General features: G+C 41.4%; 2 protein-coding genes across 6 annotated transcripts; both read right to left on the bottom strand.

Moving 5' to 3' along the window:
- Positions 1 to 27: 27 nt before the first annotated feature.
- Positions 28 to 4,847, bottom strand: LOC117478056 (shugoshin 1-like). 4 transcript variants are annotated; one of them, XM_034124925.1, is made up of 10 exons: positions 4,690 to 4,847; positions 4,364 to 4,510; positions 4,039 to 4,238; positions 3,893 to 3,936; positions 3,736 to 3,800; positions 2,571 to 3,404; positions 1,781 to 1,891; positions 1,246 to 1,407; positions 845 to 1,028; positions 28 to 737 (listed from the first exon to the last, which is right to left on the bottom strand). In XM_034124925.1, the coding sequence occupies exons 2-10, from the start codon at positions 4,506 to 4,508 to the stop codon at positions 590 to 592; spliced, it is 1,893 nt and encodes a 630-aa protein (XP_033980816.1). In that variant the 5' UTR covers positions 4,509 to 4,510; positions 4,690 to 4,847; the 3' UTR covers positions 28 to 589. The 4 variants fall into 4 exon arrangements, with proteins under 4 accessions (XP_033980816.1, XP_033980819.1, XP_033980820.1 ...); XM_034124928.1 differs by having other exon boundaries at positions 849 to 1,028; XM_034124929.1 differs by having other exon boundaries at positions 845 to 959.
- Positions 4,848 to 9,391: 4,544 nt separating this feature from the next.
- Positions 9,392 to 22,515, bottom strand: LOC117478032 (zinc finger protein 385D-like). 2 transcript variants are annotated; one of them, XM_034124892.1, is made up of 8 exons: positions 22,386 to 22,515; positions 19,920 to 20,038; positions 14,419 to 14,523; positions 13,912 to 14,080; positions 12,212 to 12,463; positions 11,948 to 12,129; positions 10,479 to 10,580; positions 9,392 to 10,107 (listed from the first exon to the last, which is right to left on the bottom strand). In XM_034124892.1, the coding sequence occupies exons 1-8, from the start codon at positions 22,393 to 22,395 to the stop codon at positions 9,865 to 9,867; spliced, it is 1,182 nt and encodes a 393-aa protein (XP_033980783.1). In that variant the 5' UTR covers positions 22,396 to 22,515; the 3' UTR covers positions 9,392 to 9,864. The 2 variants fall into 2 exon arrangements, with proteins under 2 accessions (XP_033980783.1, XP_033980785.1); XM_034124894.1 differs by lacking the exon at positions 9,392 to 10,107 and adding an exon at positions 10,116 to 10,416 and having other exon boundaries at positions 10,544 to 10,580.
- Between the last annotated feature and the right edge of the window lie 165 nt (positions 22,516 to 22,680).

Here is a 22,680-nt window from a genome sequence, read left to right as displayed (position 1 = left end):
AAGTTAAATGTAATACCTTTTTCATACCTCTTTCCACTGGATTCTAACAGGTCACATCAGGAACACATTTTAATGTAATAAATGTTTAACAATGCTAAATGATCGCAGTGATGATGGTTTACAGCATAGTTTAATAGTAATAGTAAAATTCATAGTATAGTTGCCGTAGTATAGTTATCGTAAGTTCATTTAAAAGGTCATAGTTGTAAAATAAAATCCCGTAGTATAGTATGACATACAATTCAGAAAAAATACATTGTGTAGTCTGTCATAAAATTCTGAAAAAAAGCTCACAGTATTTCGTAAGTTAACTTAAAATGTCATAGTATAGTATGTACACATGCAAAGTTCATTTGACAGTATGTTATAAAATGCCTTAACACGGTCACAGTATAATATTACTTTAATCAGGATGTTTTAATAAAAATCATTATAAAAAAGCCATTAATACATTTAGCTAGAGATTAAAAGTAGAATTTAAAATGTGTTTTGTTTTGCAGCAAACAAAGTCAATAAAATAACATCTGAAAATGATCACAGTAAAGAAATAACCTTGAGGGAAAAACCAAATGATCACTTGTGAAAGCTATTAATTCAACAAATGACCCATTGCATTTCTCAACTGGCCATTATTTGAATTCCTTGACTTCGGCACAGACGTCCTGCGAGACTTCTGCTTGAAAATAGGAGAGCGGAGGAACTGCAGGTCGGTGAACTTATCTCCGCGCCGAAGTTTCCTGTCAAGATGACAACGATACAGTTGAGCATCCATACAGTAAAATGTGAACATAAATGAAATCAATGAATCAGTTAGAGAAAGGGAAGCATCCATATGTGAACTTACCCACTTATGGTGGGTTCCTTGTAGTCCACGACGATGGTGCAGCGCCTCTTGCGAGCAGGAGCAGGAACAGGAGTGGAGCAGAGGGCCTCGGAGATCCTGGAGAACGGGCGATAGGCTGCAGGGGACATATTGGTCACATCACACAGACTCAAGCCCCGCCCTGCTGTCCTTACACCAAGCCCACCTGTAGAAACTGTGAAGTTAGACGTGATCCAGAAGCAAGAGAAGAAAACACAGAAGGTACTCATGTGCACACACCAGTGAACAGATAAAGATAAAAGTACACAGGAGCTGATTCAACAAGAAGTGACAGTTGAGTGAAAATGTGATCTGGCCAAGCCTCTCAAGTGCCCATGTGATTAAGATTTCAATTCTCAAAGCAACTCAGTGACAATACGTACGCTTCTTGCATGTCTTGAGCGTTGTGTGGGGTAAAAGAGGAGCACCTTCCCCGGAGGAATCTCCAAAACTGGACAGGACGCTGTTTATCCTCTTCATCTCCTCTTTAACCAGAGGGCTGACAGACGGCAAACAATCCTTCTCACTAACCCCTGGGAGAGGTTCTGAAAAATCAACACGAACAAAAACACACATCTTTACTTCAGGAATTATGATCAGCAGAAACAGACACTCGAGCACAAAAAGGAGCCATTCAACAACTGCTCAACCAATGTCTTTATTATAGGTCTCAGAGGATATCACACAGTAAGGTCATTAGGAGACAAAAGAAGAACATAACATTGTGCTACATTTTTGGGCTGCACGAAAGCAAATACTAAAAAAGGTATACATTTGTTTTACTATGTGATGTCATGAGATGCATCGAGTTGCTGCCGAACAACATTCATTAATATGACGGGAGTATGGCAGTGACTGAGCAGCACCTTGTTGATGAGCACTATAACAATAGGATACACAAAGCAGACATTTACTCACCACGGTTATTTTCCTGTCTCAAGATGGCTGGGTCAGGGCTGTTAAATAAGCTGCAGTCAGGGGAGTGAGGAGCTTCTTCCACCTCAGGCTCTGCAGCCTCGTCTCTGAAAACTAAAAACACAAAACAATGAAATAAATGGTTAAAATATAACAAGGGCTCAGCAATAACTCCCAAATGTTTTAACTCGATATAGCTAATTTCATATGTAACATTTATTTTAGTAATTAAATAAATAGGTTGTCCATGTGAAATAAGCATGTTGCAAAGGCTTGTTTGTCCTCCTGTGTGAATAAATACAAACGCAAGGAGTACGAAGAGTTTTCTCTTGTAATTAAGAACTTTAGTGCAATATGAACGTGACAGTGAAAACACTGACTATGTTTACACTTACTTGCATGCACACAAAAACAAAGTAATCAAATTAAGATAATAGTCTGATTTAACTACACGAGGGTATTCCCATAAGCAGAATGATGTGTATAAGTACGAAGGAGTTGATCAATAAAGCTTAAGGAATGACACACTGCTGTTTAACGGGTTGTAACTAGACCTTTACACATTACTCTCCACAATTATTATTCAGAGAAAACCTTGTCCTGAGCTGAATGAAATATTGTATTTTGGGGTGATGGAGCTCAAAGGTTGGATAAGCTTGCTGCCAGTTGTAGTTCAGTTGGTTTATATCTCAATATATTATTTCATCTCGAAGGGATTCCATTGAAAACCAATTCATTAACCGATCAAGTCCTGATTTGAACTTTTTAAAGAACCACAAAACTTGACACTTACCAGAGATCTCCTGTTGCAAAGGGACGCTTTTCTTCTGCCTGATGACTTCAGAGGCCCGCCCTCTTCGAGTGGTAATCTTTTTGGACTTGTCAGGTGAAGGCTGTCTCCGTTTGGTCTTCTCAGGGACATAAAGGCTGTCCTCTGATTCAGAAGATGACGAAGAAGAGCTGGACTCATCCTGTTTGGAAACCATAGGTAGAGCTTCAGTTTGTGGAGTCTCCTCCCCGACAGGCGTGGACGACTGGTTGTCCCCGGCCTTGGCCTTGAACGGTGTGACATGAACCGCCTCTTCACAGTCGAAGTCAAACGTGTCGTTAAATCCCAGTGAGGTGTTGAGCTTATTCCCTTGTGACAGAGGTCCTGTTTTGGCCCTTGTTGCTGACCGGTCCCGACTCTTGGAGCGAGTTCTGGGTTTGGGGTTGTCCCAAGGTTTCTTTAACGGGGCCCGGTCTGCTTTGCGGCCTCTCTCTGGTTTCTGTGCAGCAGGTTCTGGTTTTGTGGAGGGCGTCTGCTGAGCTCTTTTTCTGCCTTGACGCTGCTGGTTGTTTTCCTTTGGTGGGACAGGTTCAGGAGTAGAATGCTGAAACTCCACAGTGTCAACGGGGTCCGCTAAATCTGGCTCTGGTTCGTGCTGTGGCTGATTTGTATTTTCAACATCACTGCGAATTGGACTTGCAATCAAAGTATCCAAGCCTGCAACGTGGGACAAGTTTTCTTGCACACACTCAGACCTCCTCCTTCTTGCTCTATCCGCATGGCCTCGCCTCACAACTACCGAAGATGGCAAGGTAACCTGACTTTCAGATTGTGCATTCCACTTAGAGGGCCGAGGGTCTGCGAAGAAAAGGACACAATCAACAATATCATTACAACTAGGGATGTCAAGATCTGATTTTGGAGCTATAGCTATCAGTGTCATAATGAGCACAAGTACTTTTTAAATAAATAGTAAACTAGGTGATCTGAAGAACAACCAATATTTCAATATGTTTTGTTGCCTGCGGATAACACTCATGGCAGAATGCTTCCACAACTTAATGAACAAAATGGTATAAAAGAACTCAACTGACAATAAGTCAACAATTATGGCCAATCCTTACCATTGTTATTATATTAAAGAGTAGAGTAGTAATAGTAGTATTTAGTAGAAGTAGTGTGTATATACCTGTACAAAGTGGTGAGGCTTTAACCACACTGGGCTTTTCAAGGTTCTGGCTGCTCCGCTTTCTCCTGTAAATCAAGAGGTAAAATATCCCGATCATTCATAAAACTCAGGATAAAATACAGTTTTGTCAAATAATTTGTGTTTAAAAAAAGCTTACCCTGGTGAATCCACATGGTACTTGGTTTCAGCAACGGTTGAAGTCTAAATCAATGAGAATGAAATTATATTTTTTGTTTCAAAGGGCATCAAGCATTACAACAATTAAAAGACAGGAACAGTTTATCAACAAGTGTCTAGGTGTACCTCTGAAGCTGCAGCTTCCTGTTCTTTGAGCTTCCTCTTGAGCAGAATGAGGTGAAGGAACAGGGCCTGTCGCTCCCCCTTCAGCTGCAGGATCACTACATTAGCATGACCCAGCTTTTCCTTTTCAGCTTGCAGAGCTACTGCCAGCAGCTTGTTGTTCTGCTGGACCCCGAGCAGGAGGGTGCTGGCAGATTGAACCACTAGAAGAAAACATTGGATGGATGTTTTATACTTCACCAGCATGTCAACATATTTATCTACATCTATGTACCACATTTATCACAAATTTGATTGCTGACATTCAATATAAGCCTTGTTTCCGTACCACTGTTTGTGTTGTTTTTCTTTAACCTTCCTCTGTTGGGAGCTGAGGCACTCTCCAGCCGTTTGTTTCTCTTTTCCTTCATCTTCTCCTTAATGTCCTCCAGACTCTGCTGAAAGGACTTCTTCTGGGCCCGTTCTCTGGCCATTGCTTGGGATTTTTGATTAGTTAAAAATGTGTTTACTTTATCAAACATATCAACATCGTAGCGCAGTGATATTATGCACCAAAACAAAGGACTAGGCTAACATGCTAGCTACGTTAGCTCGACATTTACCGTTCACGTTATCCAACAAGCCGTCTGCAGTGTGCCGTAAAGTTGGACTTACCAGCACGAGTATATCACCAGGCGGTTTGTGAATGTTAACTATCGCTTCAAAAAATGTGTAAGGTATAAATAAAACAGTTATTCCATTTTAAAACAGCGTTGCTTGACGCGAGTTGACGTTCGAATTTTGAGTCGGGGCTGTTGATTGGTCAGAATTTGAGACAACGTCACTTCCGTCACATGAAACTACTGTTCACAAGGTGGCGCCAATGGATAGCAACCGTTCTTATTATTCATCCATGATAGCAATACTTGATGTACATGTCCTTGATGAGGAGCTGTAACTGATTTGGTATTCATTATTCGTCTGCATATTTTGATAATTTGTGACTAAACAGTAACGTCAGACCACAACACAGCAGCACACCGAATACCTAGTATAATTATTGCCGTCTTAATCGGCATCTTTTCACCTTTTTGCCTGTATGTCTGCTTGTATTGTGGGAGGCAAACAAAGCAAACCACTGGGAAAATGGAGGCATAGTACAAATCTAAAAAAGAAAAAGAAAATTGGATTAGCCCTCATCAAGGGTCAGGTTCATTCAGCCAATGAAAAATGACTAATTGGGTATTTATAATTGACTGGTGAAGATAAGAGCTGGAGCAGTGCTCTAAAGTGCTTTGCTGCACGTGGATAGAGAGCTGATAACTGTGTTAATCTAAAAGCCCTATGACAAGCAAAGTTTGAGTTATATTCCTTGAGGGTTTTCTGAAACTCGTGTGGCCCTTTCAAAATTAGATTGCATAGGAGCTCAGAAAGCAAGTCAATTATTAGATGAATGTAACTTTTTATTTTTGAGCTAGTATGTTTGGCCAATAGGCTATAGCCTATACAGTCTGGTCTTGACAATACTCCAGGGTAAGGCTCCTATGTTGTCCCCCCCACCATTGTGCATAGTGCTTACAAGTATAGATATTTCTTCTTCATGCATATACAACATTTTCCTAAAGCTCTTTACTTCAATGCCATAAGTACTTAAGTACCCATTACTACCCTAAATGTTCTATAAATATTGGAATGTAATGTAAAGCATACCTCTTCATGATCTCATTTACTTTCCAAAGTCAAACAGGCATGTCTTATTTGGCAGGGTGCTGGGAAGAAACTCCCACCTTCCCTGCAAACCACTGCAGCTAATGTAACATCCATTAGGACCTTCTGTCAGTGATGATCCAAGAAAGCCATGACGGCCAACTGAATGGCATAAGGCTACAGGAGGGGCTTATGGTAAAGCTTGGGTGTTGTCAGTCTCACCCTGAAAACAAATTACTTCAGCAGGGCGCCTCAGCTGTGAACTTTCAGGATCCATGAGCTCGAGTTCTTGATTTAGCTGACTTTTCTCAAATGTTTGATGCTTTATATGTTCTCAATGTTTTTTTTTTCCAATGCAAGTATGTATCAGTAGCCGTTAAGCTTTATTACAAACTATACACACAATGTTATAGACGTATTTAACCTGCAGCTGACATCATGCTTTTTTAAAGTCTTGTAGGTGTGAGGTATAAGTGTTCTGTTACCAAGTGGGCTACAGACCTGTAATGACTCACTGTTTGAATAATAAGATCACTTCTATTTGTGTAAAAGGTGTATTTTTCTGTCTCAAATGCAAGTGTTGCAGCTGTTCCCTCAAAGCAGGGAAATATTCAGTGATTGTTTTGTGTGAGTCCACCACAGGTGTTAGCTCAGCTTGCTTTAATGGACAAATCCATCAAACAGTTATTTTATGCCACCCCTTACTATTCACGTGTCAGACGCCGGGAGAGAAACATATTATCACAGGTATGGCAAAAGGACAGAATAAGAGCGACTAATTGAAATGAAAATCAAGAGAGCAATGTCAAATTAGGGCACACGTGGATACAAAGAACAGATGCCGGCGACCATCAGCACAGATGAATACTTTGCTTTTTTAATCTATTTATCTGAAGTGATGCACTGATATAAGAGATAACAAACTGATCTCTGTCCAGTCACTTCTCTAGCTCACTCATCACTAGCCAGACGGTCTGACTGGCCAATGAAAAGATCATCTGCTTTTCTACCAGATGAAAAGAATTAGCTCTAATCTGTGCACTCGCTTCAGCTGTGGCCAAAAATATACAGCCCTACTTTTTAATATGGAAAATGTGAGTATGGTGCCATAATAAAAATGTATGATAATGAAATTATAACACAGGTTGATTAATCAACCCCTAAAAGCAACCCGTAAGACAGAAGCAGCTCAGGAAATCAGATATGTCTTGTTTAATCAAACTTCATGGGAAACTGTAGGGCAGAAAACCAGGTAGCCAGCTACCTTTTTAGCATGTTTTTTAGTGTTTCGTTCATAGAGGTCACACACGTCAATGAAAAATGTCAAGGATAACAGGATAAAGTTATCCCCTTTATGATCTGTGATGCAAGATAGCAAAGATGCAAGAGTCCTGTTCCTCGTGTTAGGGAGCTGTTCTTCTCATTTGCAAGTCGGAGACAAAAAGCCTTTTCGAACCCACATCATAACACAATTCATCTAAATGACGATATTTAAAGGGGAAAAAGTGCATTTCAGTATTGTAGAGGACCCTAATATGGCAATTTTTCCTTCTATGGGTAAAAGCAATGTCAGACTGCATTGCCAACAAACTGTAGCTTTAACCGCAACATCCCTTTGAAACCCAACAACAGCAGCACTGAGCCCCAGACACACATTTAGCTCTCTGTGGGGTGCAGCTTGGTCATTATGCCTTGCAGCCTGCTGTTGAAAACCCTGCTGAGCCATTTGCTTCACAGCCTACATCCCCTCCGTTTACTGATCTGTTGCTCCATGCCATACCGCAGGAAAGCCTCACTGGGACTTAACAAATCCTGTCTGCTGCTGTAAGAGCAACTATGGCTAAGGAAGGAACTTGAACTGACTGGTTTGTTAAAAGTTTAACTCTGGACAACTGTTACAGACAGATGGTGCTTGTGCCACAGCTCCCCACTGCCCACTCATCTTTTGTCTACTCACTAAAGCCAGAGAAACACAGCTACCAAGGCAGCTTTTACAGGTATTTTAGTGTAGAAGTACCAACCTAAGCTGTGTCCCTCAACTTAACTTTTTTCTCCTATGTTTAAAGTATAATAATGGCATTTTGGTGATGTATTTGAGCTGACTGAATAAACTTAATTGATATGAATGCCAACAATGTACTTGCAAATGGAGTTCAAGTTTTATTTTCCAGATGATATTCAGAGAGATTTATTTTCCAACAGTCATCTAAGTGTATCTGATTGCACTTATCCATGACCACCTTTGTTTTATTATATACAGAAGTCAAAATGCTGCATTCCCACGCCAAAAGCTCATTACGTTCTTTTTCTCTGTGACCTGCCCTCACATGGCATGCAAAGGCCTTTGTTTTACCTTTGTACTCTCTCCAGGTATCCGAGAATAAAACATTCCCCGGATGCCAAGTCAGGCTTTGTGTTGCTGACATATGTTTATGTGTGCATGCCTGCCACGAATTGGCTAGAGGAGTGAGAGACGAAAAGGCGATGGAGAGAGAGACCGTGAACGTCAAGTGAGATAACGAAAGAAGCGTCCTTGGGTCTCTTGAAAGGCGCTATAAAAATTGAAATTATTATTATTATTATTAAGATGACAAAAAGTGAGAGAGAAAAGGCAGTGAAGGAAGGAGAGAGAATGAGGGAAGGAGTAAAGAGGACAGAGAAGGTCTGGATTCTTGACAGACTGCAGAGAAAAGAGCATCCCACACACAGATGTTCACAATCCTCACCCCTGAAAAGGAATAGTGATGATAATGACTGCTGTGACAACTAGGATTATCAGGAGCCGTGATTGATTCGAATATATTTATCTGAATTGGCCTGTAGAACTATTTTCTTTGGAGCGCCTGCTGGAGACAGAAGAACAAAAAATCTCACTAATTACTCCACTTTAGTGTCAGTTGGCTGATGAAAGACTAAAACAAAAACATAGTCTGAGAGGTCGTAGAAAGTTGAAGAAGCAGCGATCACTCAGCACCTTGTCCTGATTAAGTAAGTTAAGACTTGGACCTCGGAGAAAGGTTAAAATAACCATCATTCACTTAACATCAGCTTAGGAGTCTCATCAGTTGAAACTGAAACAGAACATGATCTCTGTACAATGCCCGAAAAGCAGCAGTACACATTCTTTTGAACCACTTATCAATTTGAAAAACATCGCTCAAGGCTGCAGAGTAGCAAACATCATCAGGTACACAGACAATAAAGTCAGGTTGAACATTCCAGCTTTGATTTATCTCAGAGAATGAAGCTGGAGGGGATAAAGAGCAAAGGTTTATCTGTACTCTTATAAACTCTTCAAAGTCCTCTGAAGCCAAGTATATGGTCTAGGGATGTGCCCTTTTCATTTATTTTTTTAGGGAAATACCTGAATAAAGACCAAGAATAGACTTTTGTGTACTGCTAAGTGGTTAAGAGGATGAAATGGGCTTTAGTCTGTGTCTGAATGCAGAGAGTTATTGCTGTCGGCGGAGGTGATGGCAGTGATGGCTGAACACGTACGCAAAATCTGTAAATACTAACAGACTTTAGTTACAGCATATGCATCTCATTCAATAGAACCAAGATGTATTATTAAATGCTTACATTGAAAGGTCTTTGCACTTATTTATTGAATAAAAAAGGCTGTTATGGAGAATTACATTTGTAATAAATACTTTTCTGGAATCAAACATGAATATCCACAACTGAGTTTTATTGGAAAAAAATAACCATATTCAGTCAACTATGCTGTCATTGCCATTCATACTCTGCACACAAACACACATTTATAGACATCATTAAAGTTTACCATAAACACCTTTCTTATGCTGAATCAAAATGTCCATTTTAAAAGGGCTTTTTATTGATTGTCATGTAATTATCAGCATCTTAAAATAGTGAATGATGGCTATATCTGTGCGTGCACTCACTCACACATATTCACACACACTCACATCAGACAGCACTCTCTCTTTCGCTGCTTTTGTATTAACTTTATCCCAGTCCACTTTATGGTTTGGGCTGAGCAAATAATGTTCAGTCCTGGTCCTTAACACCCACAGTAGCTGTTGTTTGTAGAGCACAGTATCTCTGTTTTATATCACATCTTGTTCAGGTCTCACGTCTGCTTTTAGCTGCAGTTCAGGGCTGATTGAGACGTCGGGGTCAGTATGGGGAGAACAGCAGCGCTGTGTGTGTTGAACAGATGGGTCCAGGGGCCGTATGCATCAGCGCCTGAGGGAGGGGCTGACTCTGAAACAGGGCGGGGCTTGAGTTTGTGGCAGGACCGAGATGGAATGGGGGCAGCGCTGCCATGGCGGCAGCAGTGGCAACGGAGAGCTGACGTTGTAAGAGACAGGAGGCCAAAGGTTTGGTCAGGTCTTGGTTCTTACACAGAGCGAGATGAATCTGAGGGGGGAAACACAGACAAACAAGCTGCAATCAAGGTTGTTTTTTTTCTCTCTAAAGGAAATTGAGCAGGAAACCAGAGAAGGACAAGGAGATAAAGTCTTAGCAGCTCCTTGGCCAGTAGAGGTCTGGGCTGTCCCAGTTACTGCCAAACAATCTTTCCATTAATATGCGCTTCTATCTAACATAATCTGCCTTTTTCTCCCAAGACAATGTCATTGGGTTGCAACATTTCAGACATAAGAACCAGAGACCTGAGGATTGGCCTCATTTGAAGTAGGGAGTGGAGCTTCTTGGAAGAGGAGTCAACTAGTGCACACAAACACAACGCGGAGGGCTGAAAGCATATGAATCAACAGCAGGGTACTCACTGCTTGGAAACTCTGGTGACGCTGGGTGGGAGTATAAGGGCTGAATTTAGGCTTGGCTGGTTTACCTGCTGCTCTATCCTTGTGTCTCCTACTGCTGATGTGCTGGAATGAAGGAGAGAAACAGGCAGATAAATACCAGGCACACTCAGGCAAAAGCATTAAGAAAAGAAGAAAACATATTTGCCGTTTGTCTGGAAATTTGAATAATCAGGGAAGAGGAAATTATAGAAAGCCTAATCAAAGTTTGAACATGTTGGGCAGCATGTCTGTATTTTGTTGGCTCAAAATTTGAGATAAAAAATATTCATGAGGGGGCGTCTTTCTGATTTGATTGACAGGCACAAACAGATGGCTACGGCCACGCAATCAGCGGTGAACTGCTAAATATGCATGAGCACCTGGCCAAAGTTTACTTTCACACAGTCAGACCCACACTGTGCATTCCCATCACGAACAGAGATGCTACAGTAACATCACATTCAGATGCTCGCTGAAAGAGTATTGAGTATCTTTGTGCTCATTATCACTAGAGATCTGTGATTTTATCTCACCTGCAGCGACAGGTTTGAGATGTTGACACTGTGATTTGGAATAAAATATGCAGAGTACTGAATTGACTTGCTGTAATGCGCGATGGGTTAAGTGATATAGAATCTGTTGATGCCTTTGAGTGACTCAACTGTGTGGCAGATCTGTGCGACACCTGACCTTTTCAACAAGAGGAATTAGGCAGTGAAAAATGTGAAGTGACAGTATCTCACCCACCCAGTGGTAATTCTGCTAGAGCAATAACCCGACTACACTAAGTTAGTTTGTCTTTCTACTTTTAATTCATGCACAATTTCATATACTTTAGGACGCAAAACACTCCAATGTAATGCTACTTTATATATCTACCCCAATACATTTTTAGGCAAATGTTGTACTATTTGTACTCCACTACATGTATCTGACCATTATAGTTACTGTTTGGATTTTACATTTAAAGACAAATGATGACACATTGATGAAGATTAAACCAATGGATCCAGATATTATGGGTTCTGACCTTTTGAGAAAAAGCAATGTGTACGTGGCAACTTCTGTCAAGTTTCAGATGTCTGTCAGGTGTTTTCAGTTCCCCTCTGAACTTCTCACATGTTTTGCCAACCAAAGATTAGATGAAAGTCCAAGAAATAAATATAAATGTGTGTAGCAGAATTGAGTTTTTTCTTATTTCCTGCCTCTTCAAATGTACTGTATGTTGTGTTGGCACTGAGTTGAAAAGTATGAATGAAGTGAGCGTGACCTCACTAATCCAGGGATGTCAATGCAATATATATGACAATAAAATGAATGTCTGACATTTGGAGTTTCCCATCCAATATCTCACCTGATGCCTTAACTGCTGTCTGTAATGGACTGTGTTAGTTTTTACCAGTAATAAGACCCCTCTGAGCTTTGTTATTGACAATACATCAGCAGCTGACCTGTTTGAGCTGCGTCTCTGAGTTAACGTGCACATCGCAGATCTCACAGTGGAACGTTTTGTTCTGGAGTCCCGTTGACACCTCAGGCAGCACGACCAACTTGGTTTTGATCCCCGTCCTCGGGAAAGACTTGATGGCCCCATGCCCACTCCTTGCCTCCAGCATTGTTTTGTGCTTAGTGCCTGAGCAGATATAAAGTCACGTCAATACAGCATCAAACATAGCACGAGCAGGCTAAGCTTGACTACGGCTGCAGTTTCTCACCAGTGTTGTGGGCCAGCAGCTGCGAGGCAGAGTTCACTGCCACCTTGCAGAGGGAGCAGTAGAGAAGACGTATGGCTTTCTCTTCTTCTGTTTCCTCCTCTGGAGCCACGTCCATCTCTCCGTCTCTTTGTGTCTCTTTCTCTAGTGTTGCAGGGCCGGGCGACAGGGAGGGGTCAGAAGGCGGAATCTCAGTTTCAGCGGGGGCACGGCTCGACGGTGCCATCTCTGAGGTAGGGTTTGGGGGTGAGGGTTCTGAAATAACCAACAAAAAGATACATAAAGATATTAATAAGACAGTGTAAGAAGTGTGAGAAACAACAAGAACAACCTCTGCCAGCCCGTACATTTGCACACCACATCCATGTCTGTCGAAGATTTCATCACTTCGTAATTTTATCATATTATACATCTGTGTGAAACTCTCATCACTAATTGATCAATTCTTGAGTTGTGGCCAAAAACCTGTTTAAACACAAAAATCGAATCAGTTCATCTTTGTGTCAAAGTGGATGTTGTGCCAAATTTGAAGAAACAGACCGACAGACAGCCATAAAACCCAATGCCTCAGGTATAAACCATGGCATAAAAAAGAAAGAAGAGAACGAGAATGAAAAAAACCGAGGTGGAGCACGAGAAAGTCTGATGATTCAAACTTGAACGTTTTTTTGTATTCTTACTGCTTACAATAAGAAGCAGCAATTTCACGCCATGCTCAGAGAAAGAGATAAAACCTCACCAGGCTACAGGTGATTATGGGCTCTATCGACCTCTCTAATCGCACTAATAATCAATGATTTCCCCAAGGATCTGCCTGCCAGCACTTAAACTCACAGTTTTGTATAGGAATGATTTGGCTCGATTATCTTTTGTGAGACTGACTTGTTAGAATCTCAGGAGGAATGCGTGCTGATTTAAGGATTCAGTCTTTGCTAATAACAATGATTAGCTCTGCCTCCCTGAGTGGGTGTCTGTTTGTTACCATTGACTCCCACCACTTGAAGAGGCAGTTTGCTGGAGTATTCTTCAAAAAGCTTGCATGCCTTCTCATCCACCTCCCTGAAACTAAATCCAAACTGGAAATGATCACTCATTCTCTCACTCTTCAAATACACTCTCACATGGGTAATGTCAAGTACAATTCTTCAGTCGTTTTGCTTTTCGGCTTGCAGCTAAATGTATTATTTTCCTTCTGCAACGCCCCCACACACATGCAAGACTAACACATCAGGAGTCAGGACTGGCACACAGAGACATGTTGCTTCGACACACCTCCACACATAATATCAACACATTTCCTGGCACACATGTCCTCACATGCACTATAGAGTTCCCACTCATCATGTGAGAATATTGAATGTGTTTTTTCGATCTCTGGAGGCCATTCAAGAGGTCAGTAAATGTAGATATGGAAAAGCAGCACGGGATGATGCTCAACCTTTAATCTGTTCACTGTGATACCAAAAGCAGCAGGGGTTTTATCACATCAAAGAATGAAAGTCGTGACTGGGAAGAGGAGGTTTGAGCTTTACATCCCCACATCCGAGGCTGTCATACATTTGATTCCTGCAAACACACACACACACACACACACACACACACACACACACACACACACACACACACACACACACACACACACACACACACACACACACACACACACACACACACACACGGGGGAGGAGCATGTAGACACACACCTCCTGATGTTGTTTCAGAGCTGGAGGGCTGCGAGCAGGTTGATGGGAGAATTTGCAATGTGGTTTCCGTGGCGACTGGTTCAGAGGTCCTGATCTTTGAATCGGGGGCGTCCATCGTTTTCAGCCTTTTAGCGTGCTTGGTGCCAACATAATGAGAAGACGCCTGCGCCTGTGCACACAACAGCAAAACAAGAAGGTGTAAAGTCATTGCAGATATTGTTTTAGCTATGAGAACATTACAGTAGATCAAGCACAAAGTAGAAGCTGCTATAACTTCTTGATTGACAGGTGTTTTATATCAGTTTGTATTGTATTAGAAACAGGAGTGATGATTGCAAAGGTCAAACAAGTGAGAGGTGTCATCTCCCCCAGTTATGAAATGGGGCCGGTTTTACCTAAGGCAGGCTTAGTAAGTGTTCAACTGTCATGTAAGGGTGTGTGTGAGAAATAAAATTACCCTGAAAGAAAAACAATCAAAGTTAGTGTTTCCCACACGACAACGCCCACCTCAGAGTTGAACAGTCGACACACTCCACAGGGACTGGGCTTCCTCTTCAGCGGCGATGTTAGGCCGAAGCCGGGGCCAATCAGAACTTTATGGACGTGATCCATCTGCAACAAAGGAGAGCGTAACGTCAGGGTCATGACTGCTTTAAGGTTGTGAAATGCAAGACTTATTAGGAGGTGAAATAGACCACTTGAGGTGTTAATGACATGCTGTCTGCAAGTTCATGTACGCCCTTTCGAGAGAGACACAGATTTATAATATGTCAGGTTAGAGGTGGGAGTTGTAAGAAGGAGCTGAATGAGGGAGTAGCTTGTCTAGCATCCAGTCACGCATGAACACAACAGAGTGTGTAAATGACGCGCCCTGCACTGAGGCTCGGCCTTGACTCACCCCAACAGGTTTAAAGTGACTGTGAAACACCTGTTTATGGGAAAGGTGGCAGTCAGAGACTCGTAGTTTACTCCATTGTGCAGAACATGAGGCTTTGATCAGCGTGGATTTAGCTTGGATTCAAAGAATATCCAATTTATTTTAATACATGACAAACCATAAACCTGACAAACCACCATTGCAACATGTTCCAAACTCCATTCAAACCATTCTTTCATTGGTCAGAACCACTTTATCTTTGCTCACTTATTGCCTACCTACTACTACTTACAAAACTAAATGCAGCAAACTGAGTAGACCACAGAGCATGAGCAGCAAAAATAGTCAAAGGCTCAAGGTTCTGATGATTTTATTTTCCACACAAAAACATGTCCAACCTGACCACCCTGAATCCCAGCTGACCACGGCCTTTGCTCTCTATGATGGAACAAACTATAAACATTTTACAGGCACCTTTCAAACCTACAGGTGGTGAGTGCTTCAGGCTGGAAACCAAAGCCTCACCCAGATCTTTTCCAAGAAAATACTCAGATCCTGCCGATGGTCTTTCTACACAGCATGTCACAGTTCACATAAATAGTATAGTTTTAAAATCATGTGTTGTGTAATCCTGTAACATGAACACACAAAAATCAACTAACTTGAAAATAATGGACGTTTCACCCCAGACTAGGTTTCAGTATGAGAGTAAACAGGAAGTAAACCTCCCATATCTCTGTGTGTGTGTGTGTGTGTGTGTGTGTGTGTGTGTGTGTGTGTGTGTGTGTGTGTGTGTGTGTGTGTGTGTGTGTGTGTGTGTGTGTGTGTGTGTGTGTGTGTGTTGTGTGTGTGTGTGTGTGTGTGTGTGTGTGTGTGTGACCACACAGCACTGTGCACCTCTGGACGTTACCTACTGGGAGGTTTAATGTGAACATGTACCCAACGCAATAAAACCCAACTGGCCCTTGTGGATCAAAACAAACCTATTACTTGTGACGAAATGTAGGGAGCCATATAACCAGCCACAACCAACGGAGACTTTATGGAAATCTGGCTGAAGGTGACATAAAAATGTATATGTTGATAAAGGCTTCATAACCAGCTTTTGTTGTAAGGCCTGATATTACGGAAGCACTGCACTGGAGATTACGCTTGTTCCTTTTGTGGCAAGATGAATTACTTTTCTTTTCTAACTTTCAAAATGCAACAATATCTTTCTTGAAGTTTGTATAGTGTGTGTGTGTGTGTGTGTGTGTGTGTGTGTGTGTGTGTGTGTGTGTGTGTGTGTGTGTGTGTGTGTGTGTGTGTGTGTGTGTGTGTGTGTGTGTGTGTGTGTGTGTGTGTGTGTGTGTTCATTTCCTTTGATCATCACTCTGCTACACTGGAATGCATCTCTGCAGTCACTGCTCTCTTATCTCTCGCTCTGCTTCCCTGCAGCTGTTTGTCTATGTAAAACTCAAGCAACACACTCATAACAAACACATTCATTTCTCTTGGGCATCCTTATATTGAAAATACACTCCATGAAATCATAAAAAGAAAGAAATAATTAACTAGATGACCATGACATGGAATTATACAATGTCACACATGAAAAACAACAAGGCCACATTCATGTTATGAGAGTGTAGTTTATTCTGAATGAAACTGAACATTATAACATCAGTGAAAGTCTCCCTCCCTCCTCAGACCGTAAGGCTCCTTCCTGTAGCACCATCTGACCTCCACCACACATTCCTCACTTCACCCCTCCATCTGTTCCCCTCTAAACTCTCTGCTGCTCCCTCTCGTCTCCGTTTGATCAAAGTCACCTTCCTGCCTCCCAGAGGACTCACTCTCTTACCCTTCACTCCCACTCCGCGCTCTGGGGTGGAGTTGCACCTGTGGCAAAGTCATTTCGCCCTTCTTACTCATTGCCTCTTTTTTCTTTCTTCTGTACACACACACTACATCACCTGACTTCATCCAAACGATCAGTCTCCGTTCTCTGTATTCCCTCTCTGCTTGATGTGACATCAAAAGCAATATAAGCAGTACATTCAGTGGATGATATAAATAAAGAAATTAACCACATCCTAGGTGCTCGATCCATGGAGCAAGTGGAGCTGATGCATCCACACTGAATTTTATACAAAAAACGACATGCTTATATTTATAAAACGTATATCAATGATCATTTTACTATTTTCAGCAACTGACTGAAAACAAAAAACCAGATATGTGGATCACCCTTGGTTCAGTCGAAACATTTTAAACTGACTATTTATAAAGGTAAGAAACATGCCCTTTATCTTAGCTGGATTAAAAACGAAACATATAGGAAAATATAGACTAGCAAAAGTTAAATGAACCTGCTTGGCCCTCTTGTCACCAGCCAAACTTTAGCAAAATTAGCTAAAAGTAGGATTTTACTCTCTCAAAAATGCCGGATTTGCAAATCAAGGTTAGATAACTTTGTAGCAAACCCACTTAATGTTAGATTTGGATGTGGAGATAGGACATTCTGGAAGGAGTAGACTAAAATGTTATTAAGATTAATCTTGCTTTTAATATTTTGTATTTCCATGTTCATTTTATAATTTGGAATTTAGCAGAGGGTTACACAAAGAAGTTTAAGAATGTGTAGAAAGGTAGGAAATTCTTCCCATCTAGGGGAGAACTCCCATCTCCCCCTGCAGTTATGTATCTTTCTGACTTGGTTTTCCTGTTTTCACCAAAGCTTCAGTATTAATCAGGCGGTGGCGCGTCACACCAGCTCAGCTCCATGGACTGAGTTATTGCTGCAACATATGGTCGAGTGAAGTAAAGCAGACTTTTACCTGGAGCACAGTCAAGAGCCTCGACATTCATAATGATGAATGTTCCTGGATTTACACTGTGTACAGCATGACGTCAAAGCCTGATAAAATGGCAGGCTGCTGATGATGAACGAGCTGCTGCTTTTCCTTCTTTGTTATTTAAATGATTTGCTTGGAAACAAAAACACTTATTTGTTTCCAATTCTGTCAAACTATAAGGCAACTAGCCAGTCCCAGTTTGGATCACTGGCTCACGACAAACATCCACACACACACACATGCATGCAATCCTGTAACCACGACAACCCATGTGGGCACTTAACAAATGCAGCATTTAACAGAGGGCGACACACACACAACACACATGTAAAAACACACATGCCAGGAGAAAGGCAGGCAGCCAGAGTCCAGCTGTGTGCCCACTTACTGAACACCCACAGGTTCAAAGCAGAGCAGGGAGAAGGTTCCCTTTACATTATTCTAAGCTTACCAGTACGCCGAATAAACCACATTAAGCTTCTTTATGTTGGTTTCCGTGAAACAATATTCAAATCTAAATAATGAAACTGAGGAAAATGTCAATGGTGTACTTTAATAAACACAGTGGAGCAGAAATAATTAGCCAATTGATGGACTGAGATGACATTTATGAGGATCTACCTCATGGAGATTGGCGTCAATCACATCGCTTTATCCCTTCAAAAACATATTGCCATGTAAAATAAAAGAACAATTCAGTGTGTCTTGGATCATTTTTGAAGGACATTTTCATTTTAACATGTTTTTAGGTCAACATTCCTCACATGCAATGAGCCCTTCAAAATATTAATAAATCAAAAACAACACTGCTTGTCTTTGTCCTGTATAATGTTCAAGTAAATATGTTATATATTGTTATAAATATGTTATGTTGTGGTTTTGGCTGATTGACATTAAATTCAATAATTTGGGCTGTGGGAATTCATTGACGATATTCATTTTCACTACTTTCTAATGAACCAATCAAGACAATAAGTCAGCAGAATAAAGGTTGCAGCCCTCTGTAAAGGAGACACGCTGTATATTTAAACATTGCACTTTATGTCAGTCATAGACACAGCCAATACGTTTCCAACTTATGTTAAAAGCAACCAATTCTATTCCAAGCATTGTAAATGTTAGCCACTTTTTTTAGAATTCTTTCTTGAAAATGCAGAGAGGGAGAGGAGGTGGAAATGGAACAAAGTGAAAGAAAGGGGAGTCATAAATTGCTGAGAGGGGTTATGAGTCAGCGGTTAGATTGTCGCGTGAGACTTTTTAAGAAATTGGGCACCTGGGTAGGCTTTTTGTGATTTTAGACATTTTAAATTGTGGAGAAAGTGGGAAAGAGGATGGTGAGAGGTTGAAACTCTGAAGTGCTGAAGTGAAGAGGGTGATAGAGCAAGAGAAATGCAAGAAAGTGAAAGGATGCGAAGGCAGGAGAGAGAGGACAAATGGAAGGAGCTCAAACCTCCTTAGGTGGCAGAAAGGCTTTTTGACAAAGGAGAGAATAGATTAACTGCAAACTAGAAGCCTCACTACCACAACATCCTCTCTTCTTTTATACACTCAATTTGTCTTTCTAACATCTCCCTTGTTAACATCAGAGCCACAAAAAGTCCATTTTGCTTCAGTATTTGGCTAGACTCAGTGAAGGGCCTATGAGTCATAGCAACATCAAGTCAAGTTTAGGTTTTGTAATAGGTTTTGTAATAGGTTTGGTATTAGCGAGGTGTGAGGACAAAAACACACATCATGTTTTCTTGGCTGCATGTTCTTGCAACAAATAGAGGTGCGAGATTTAATTTTGTATTGTTAGTAAATCTGATTACTTATACACCATTGATTCAGAGCTGGAATATTATTTCATGCATTATACAGCCAGGAGTACATGGAGTCATAAAGCAGTATCTCCATGTTAACGTCAGCCCACCCTCTCTTCGGGGGCTTGAACTTTGGTTTTGTTTCTCCTCTCTTTCACCCTTCACAAACACCGGGACAGACATCTCCAAGAGACGCTGTGTGAGGAACATCAAGGAATACACTCCCACCCCCCCCCCCCCCCCCGGGTTGTGTGGAAATGTCACAGCTCTCTGCATCAGAGGTGATATATTTGGAAAGGTGTAGGCAGCTGGCTCATGCATCTGTGTGTTGAAAAATACAGACTGTGCCGTGAAATAAACTGAACCACTTGCAGCAGAAATCAGCATCATGAAGTGAACAATTTGTTTTTATTAGATTTTTCATCTTTTTAAAGGCACAGTTTGTGAGAGTGTTGTTGCCGTGACAACTGCGGTTACTGACAGTATACTCACGTCGGTGAATCGAGGCAGCAGGTGGAAGGGGAAGAGGGGCTTCGGGTCCGGGGAGGGGTGCGGCGTCCTGCCCAGCGTGGGGCGGGCCAGCGGCAGCAGAGCGCTGTGACACACACTACCTGGGGAGGGGACAGGAACATAAGGGGGAAGGACTCAATAGAAATGTACAAAGATGAAGGCGAGTGCACCAGAGAAAACGAGATGAAGACATTCTTCGCTTTGAGATGATGTGCTCAGAAACTTGTCTGATTGTATTGTTTGTTTAAGATTGGCAGAACAAAGTGTTTCCCTCAGTTTTTTCCTCTCTTATTGTCTTTGCAATTAAACTTTGTGTAAAGCTTGTTGTCTATTTGTCAGTCTTTATATGTGGAAGGACAGCTAACCAAGCGGAACCTCATTAACAGTTGAATGTCAATGTAATTTTGCATTTTTTTCGTTTATTTTTCTCAGAGAATGTGCATATTAACATAGAAAACAATGAAAATATGCCAGAAATGTCCAGGCGGCTATAGGAGAAAAATCTCAGTCTCAGATCTACTCATTGGGCCGAATGTGCCTTTACTCTCACACGCACACAAACATACACACACACACACACACACAAGTGCCATGTGATAAGCTCCTTGTTTGTGTTGCTAAGTCCTTATTATGGCTTTGTTTTCTCGTTTGAGCATGAACTTTGAGCTTGATTACAGTTTGATTCAGGACCAGCCTGCATGTGCAATCATAATAATAAAAATCAGGACACACACCCATCCGCTCTGCCATTAGCCTGATTGCTGTTAACAAGCTCAAATCATACGTGAACGCGTGCGCGGGCACGTCACACTGTAAGTGTTTGCTTTTGCATTTGCACAGGAAGATGTGTAGTTCTGGGGGAGGCCAACAGGGGCCCCTGTAACACTGATCTTGGACGGCCCTGCAGCCCCTCTCCAAAAGAAAAATATATGATAACACAATTTTGGAAAGTGTTGCAGCAAAGACTGTGTTGTAACTTGGTTCGAAAATAACAGTAATGTTTGGCTTCTTTATATTATAATAAAATAAAACTGTAAGTCATGTACTTAATGTACGTTGCTAAAACAAACACAAATGGTATTTTATGTGTTTTTGTGGGCAATGATGACTTTATACTGAATAAAAAATATTGAAGACTGTATTTGTATCTTTTGTCCAACAGTAAATGTGCCCCTCTCATAAAACAGCTGGTCCGAGCGCGGCCCCCCCCCCCCAGTAAGACTGGTCTAGAACCGCCACTGCAAGAGAACGTCTTTTCAGTAAGGGCGGGGACTGCCCTCGTGTATCACAATACCGTTTATAATTGTCAACTTTACACGGGAATAATATTACAATACGCTTGGCCAAAACCGCAAAGAATGATTTAAAATATAAACGTAAAGCTTCATACTGCTTTGGTTTCCACCCACTGTTTGGCTCAGCATGTTATGAATGATGCTTTATGTTTCAGAAACAAAAGGTGTCAATCCTCTCTGTCCTTAAAATCAGCAGCTGTCAGGACCTTTTCTATGCAGACCCTTTAAGCTGCACTGTGCAGATCGCAGGTGCGCTCCTGCTAGGCTTCATCTGGGCCAAACACACTGTTGGTCCTTTCGTAACCAGACGCGCTTTTACGCAGTTGTGGCTTCGCTGGATACAGGGGTGGAATCCTAAATAATACTTTATCATATTTAAAACAAGGGGTGGGACAATAACTCTCACTACTTTCAACCACTTTAAGCAGGCCTCCAAGTCAGACTTTTTTGGCATGTGGAGAGTTTTCCTTAAAGTAAAATGTTTGTATTTGTATATGTTTTTTTGTCATCCCGATGATCCATGCACTGCCAGTAAGTTTTTTGCACGTGTTTGTTTTGTCGAATTAGTTTTAAACGTTTCCTTCAGTTAATAAGACTGTTTGAAGTTACATGCTTAATGTTTACTCACAATCTGAAGGGATGTGTTGCCTCCTCAAAACCGATAATGATCAACGAACACATTATGATTTTAAAAACCACAACTTAAAAGTGCGATCGGTCATTATTAAATATTATTTCCAGAACTTTTAATATTAAAAAGCAAAGTCTTACTTTCTTCTTGCACAGCTTATTTCCTATAATCACATCATACATGTATATTAGGCATTCAACAAACATGCATGTAACATAATAATTCATATCAAGCTTTCCTGCTATTATGTAAATGCTGTCTCACTAGTTTTGAAGAACTGTCTCTATACTGTTGTTATTTATCATGAGGATTATTGAGCGCACTAAAACGCTTCATGACACAAACCTAGACCATAATGTTGTCTTTTAAATCTGTATTGAGTAAACTGCACGATCACTGTGTGCTCCGCTGTGCAGGTGACTGACTTCACAAAGCTCACATCCATCTCAACATAGCAACAAGTGACTCCGCTGCGTTATATTAACCAACAACTCTTGAGAGGAAAACGCATCGTTTACGTACCAAAATACATGGCGGCAACAGGTGAAATCCGACAGTTCACTCAGTGTAAGATCAAAGTATTTCTCATCTCCAGGCAGAGATGAAGCTGTGCGTCTTCTCCTCCACAGTCTGTCTCCCCTCTCTATCTCTCTCCTGCGGCGCCTATTCTGCTCCTTCCCATCTGGATTCCCTCCTCCTCCCTACTACCCGCCCACTCCTCTTCCTCCTCCTCCTCCTCCACCTCCTCCTCCTCATCTCTTCACGATTCGTGTACAAGTCGGCTCCTATCTACATCTCCCAGAAATCTGTTTTTAAT

The sequence above is a fragment of the Trematomus bernacchii genome, unplaced genomic scaffold (genome assembly GCF_902827165.1).
Source record: "Trematomus bernacchii unplaced genomic scaffold, fTreBer1.1, whole genome shotgun sequence".
NCBI lineage: Eukaryota > Metazoa > Chordata > Actinopteri > Perciformes > Nototheniidae > Trematomus > Trematomus bernacchii.
The sequence above is the reverse complement of the archived record's forward strand: the minus strand, read 5'-3'. Positions and strand labels throughout refer to the sequence as shown.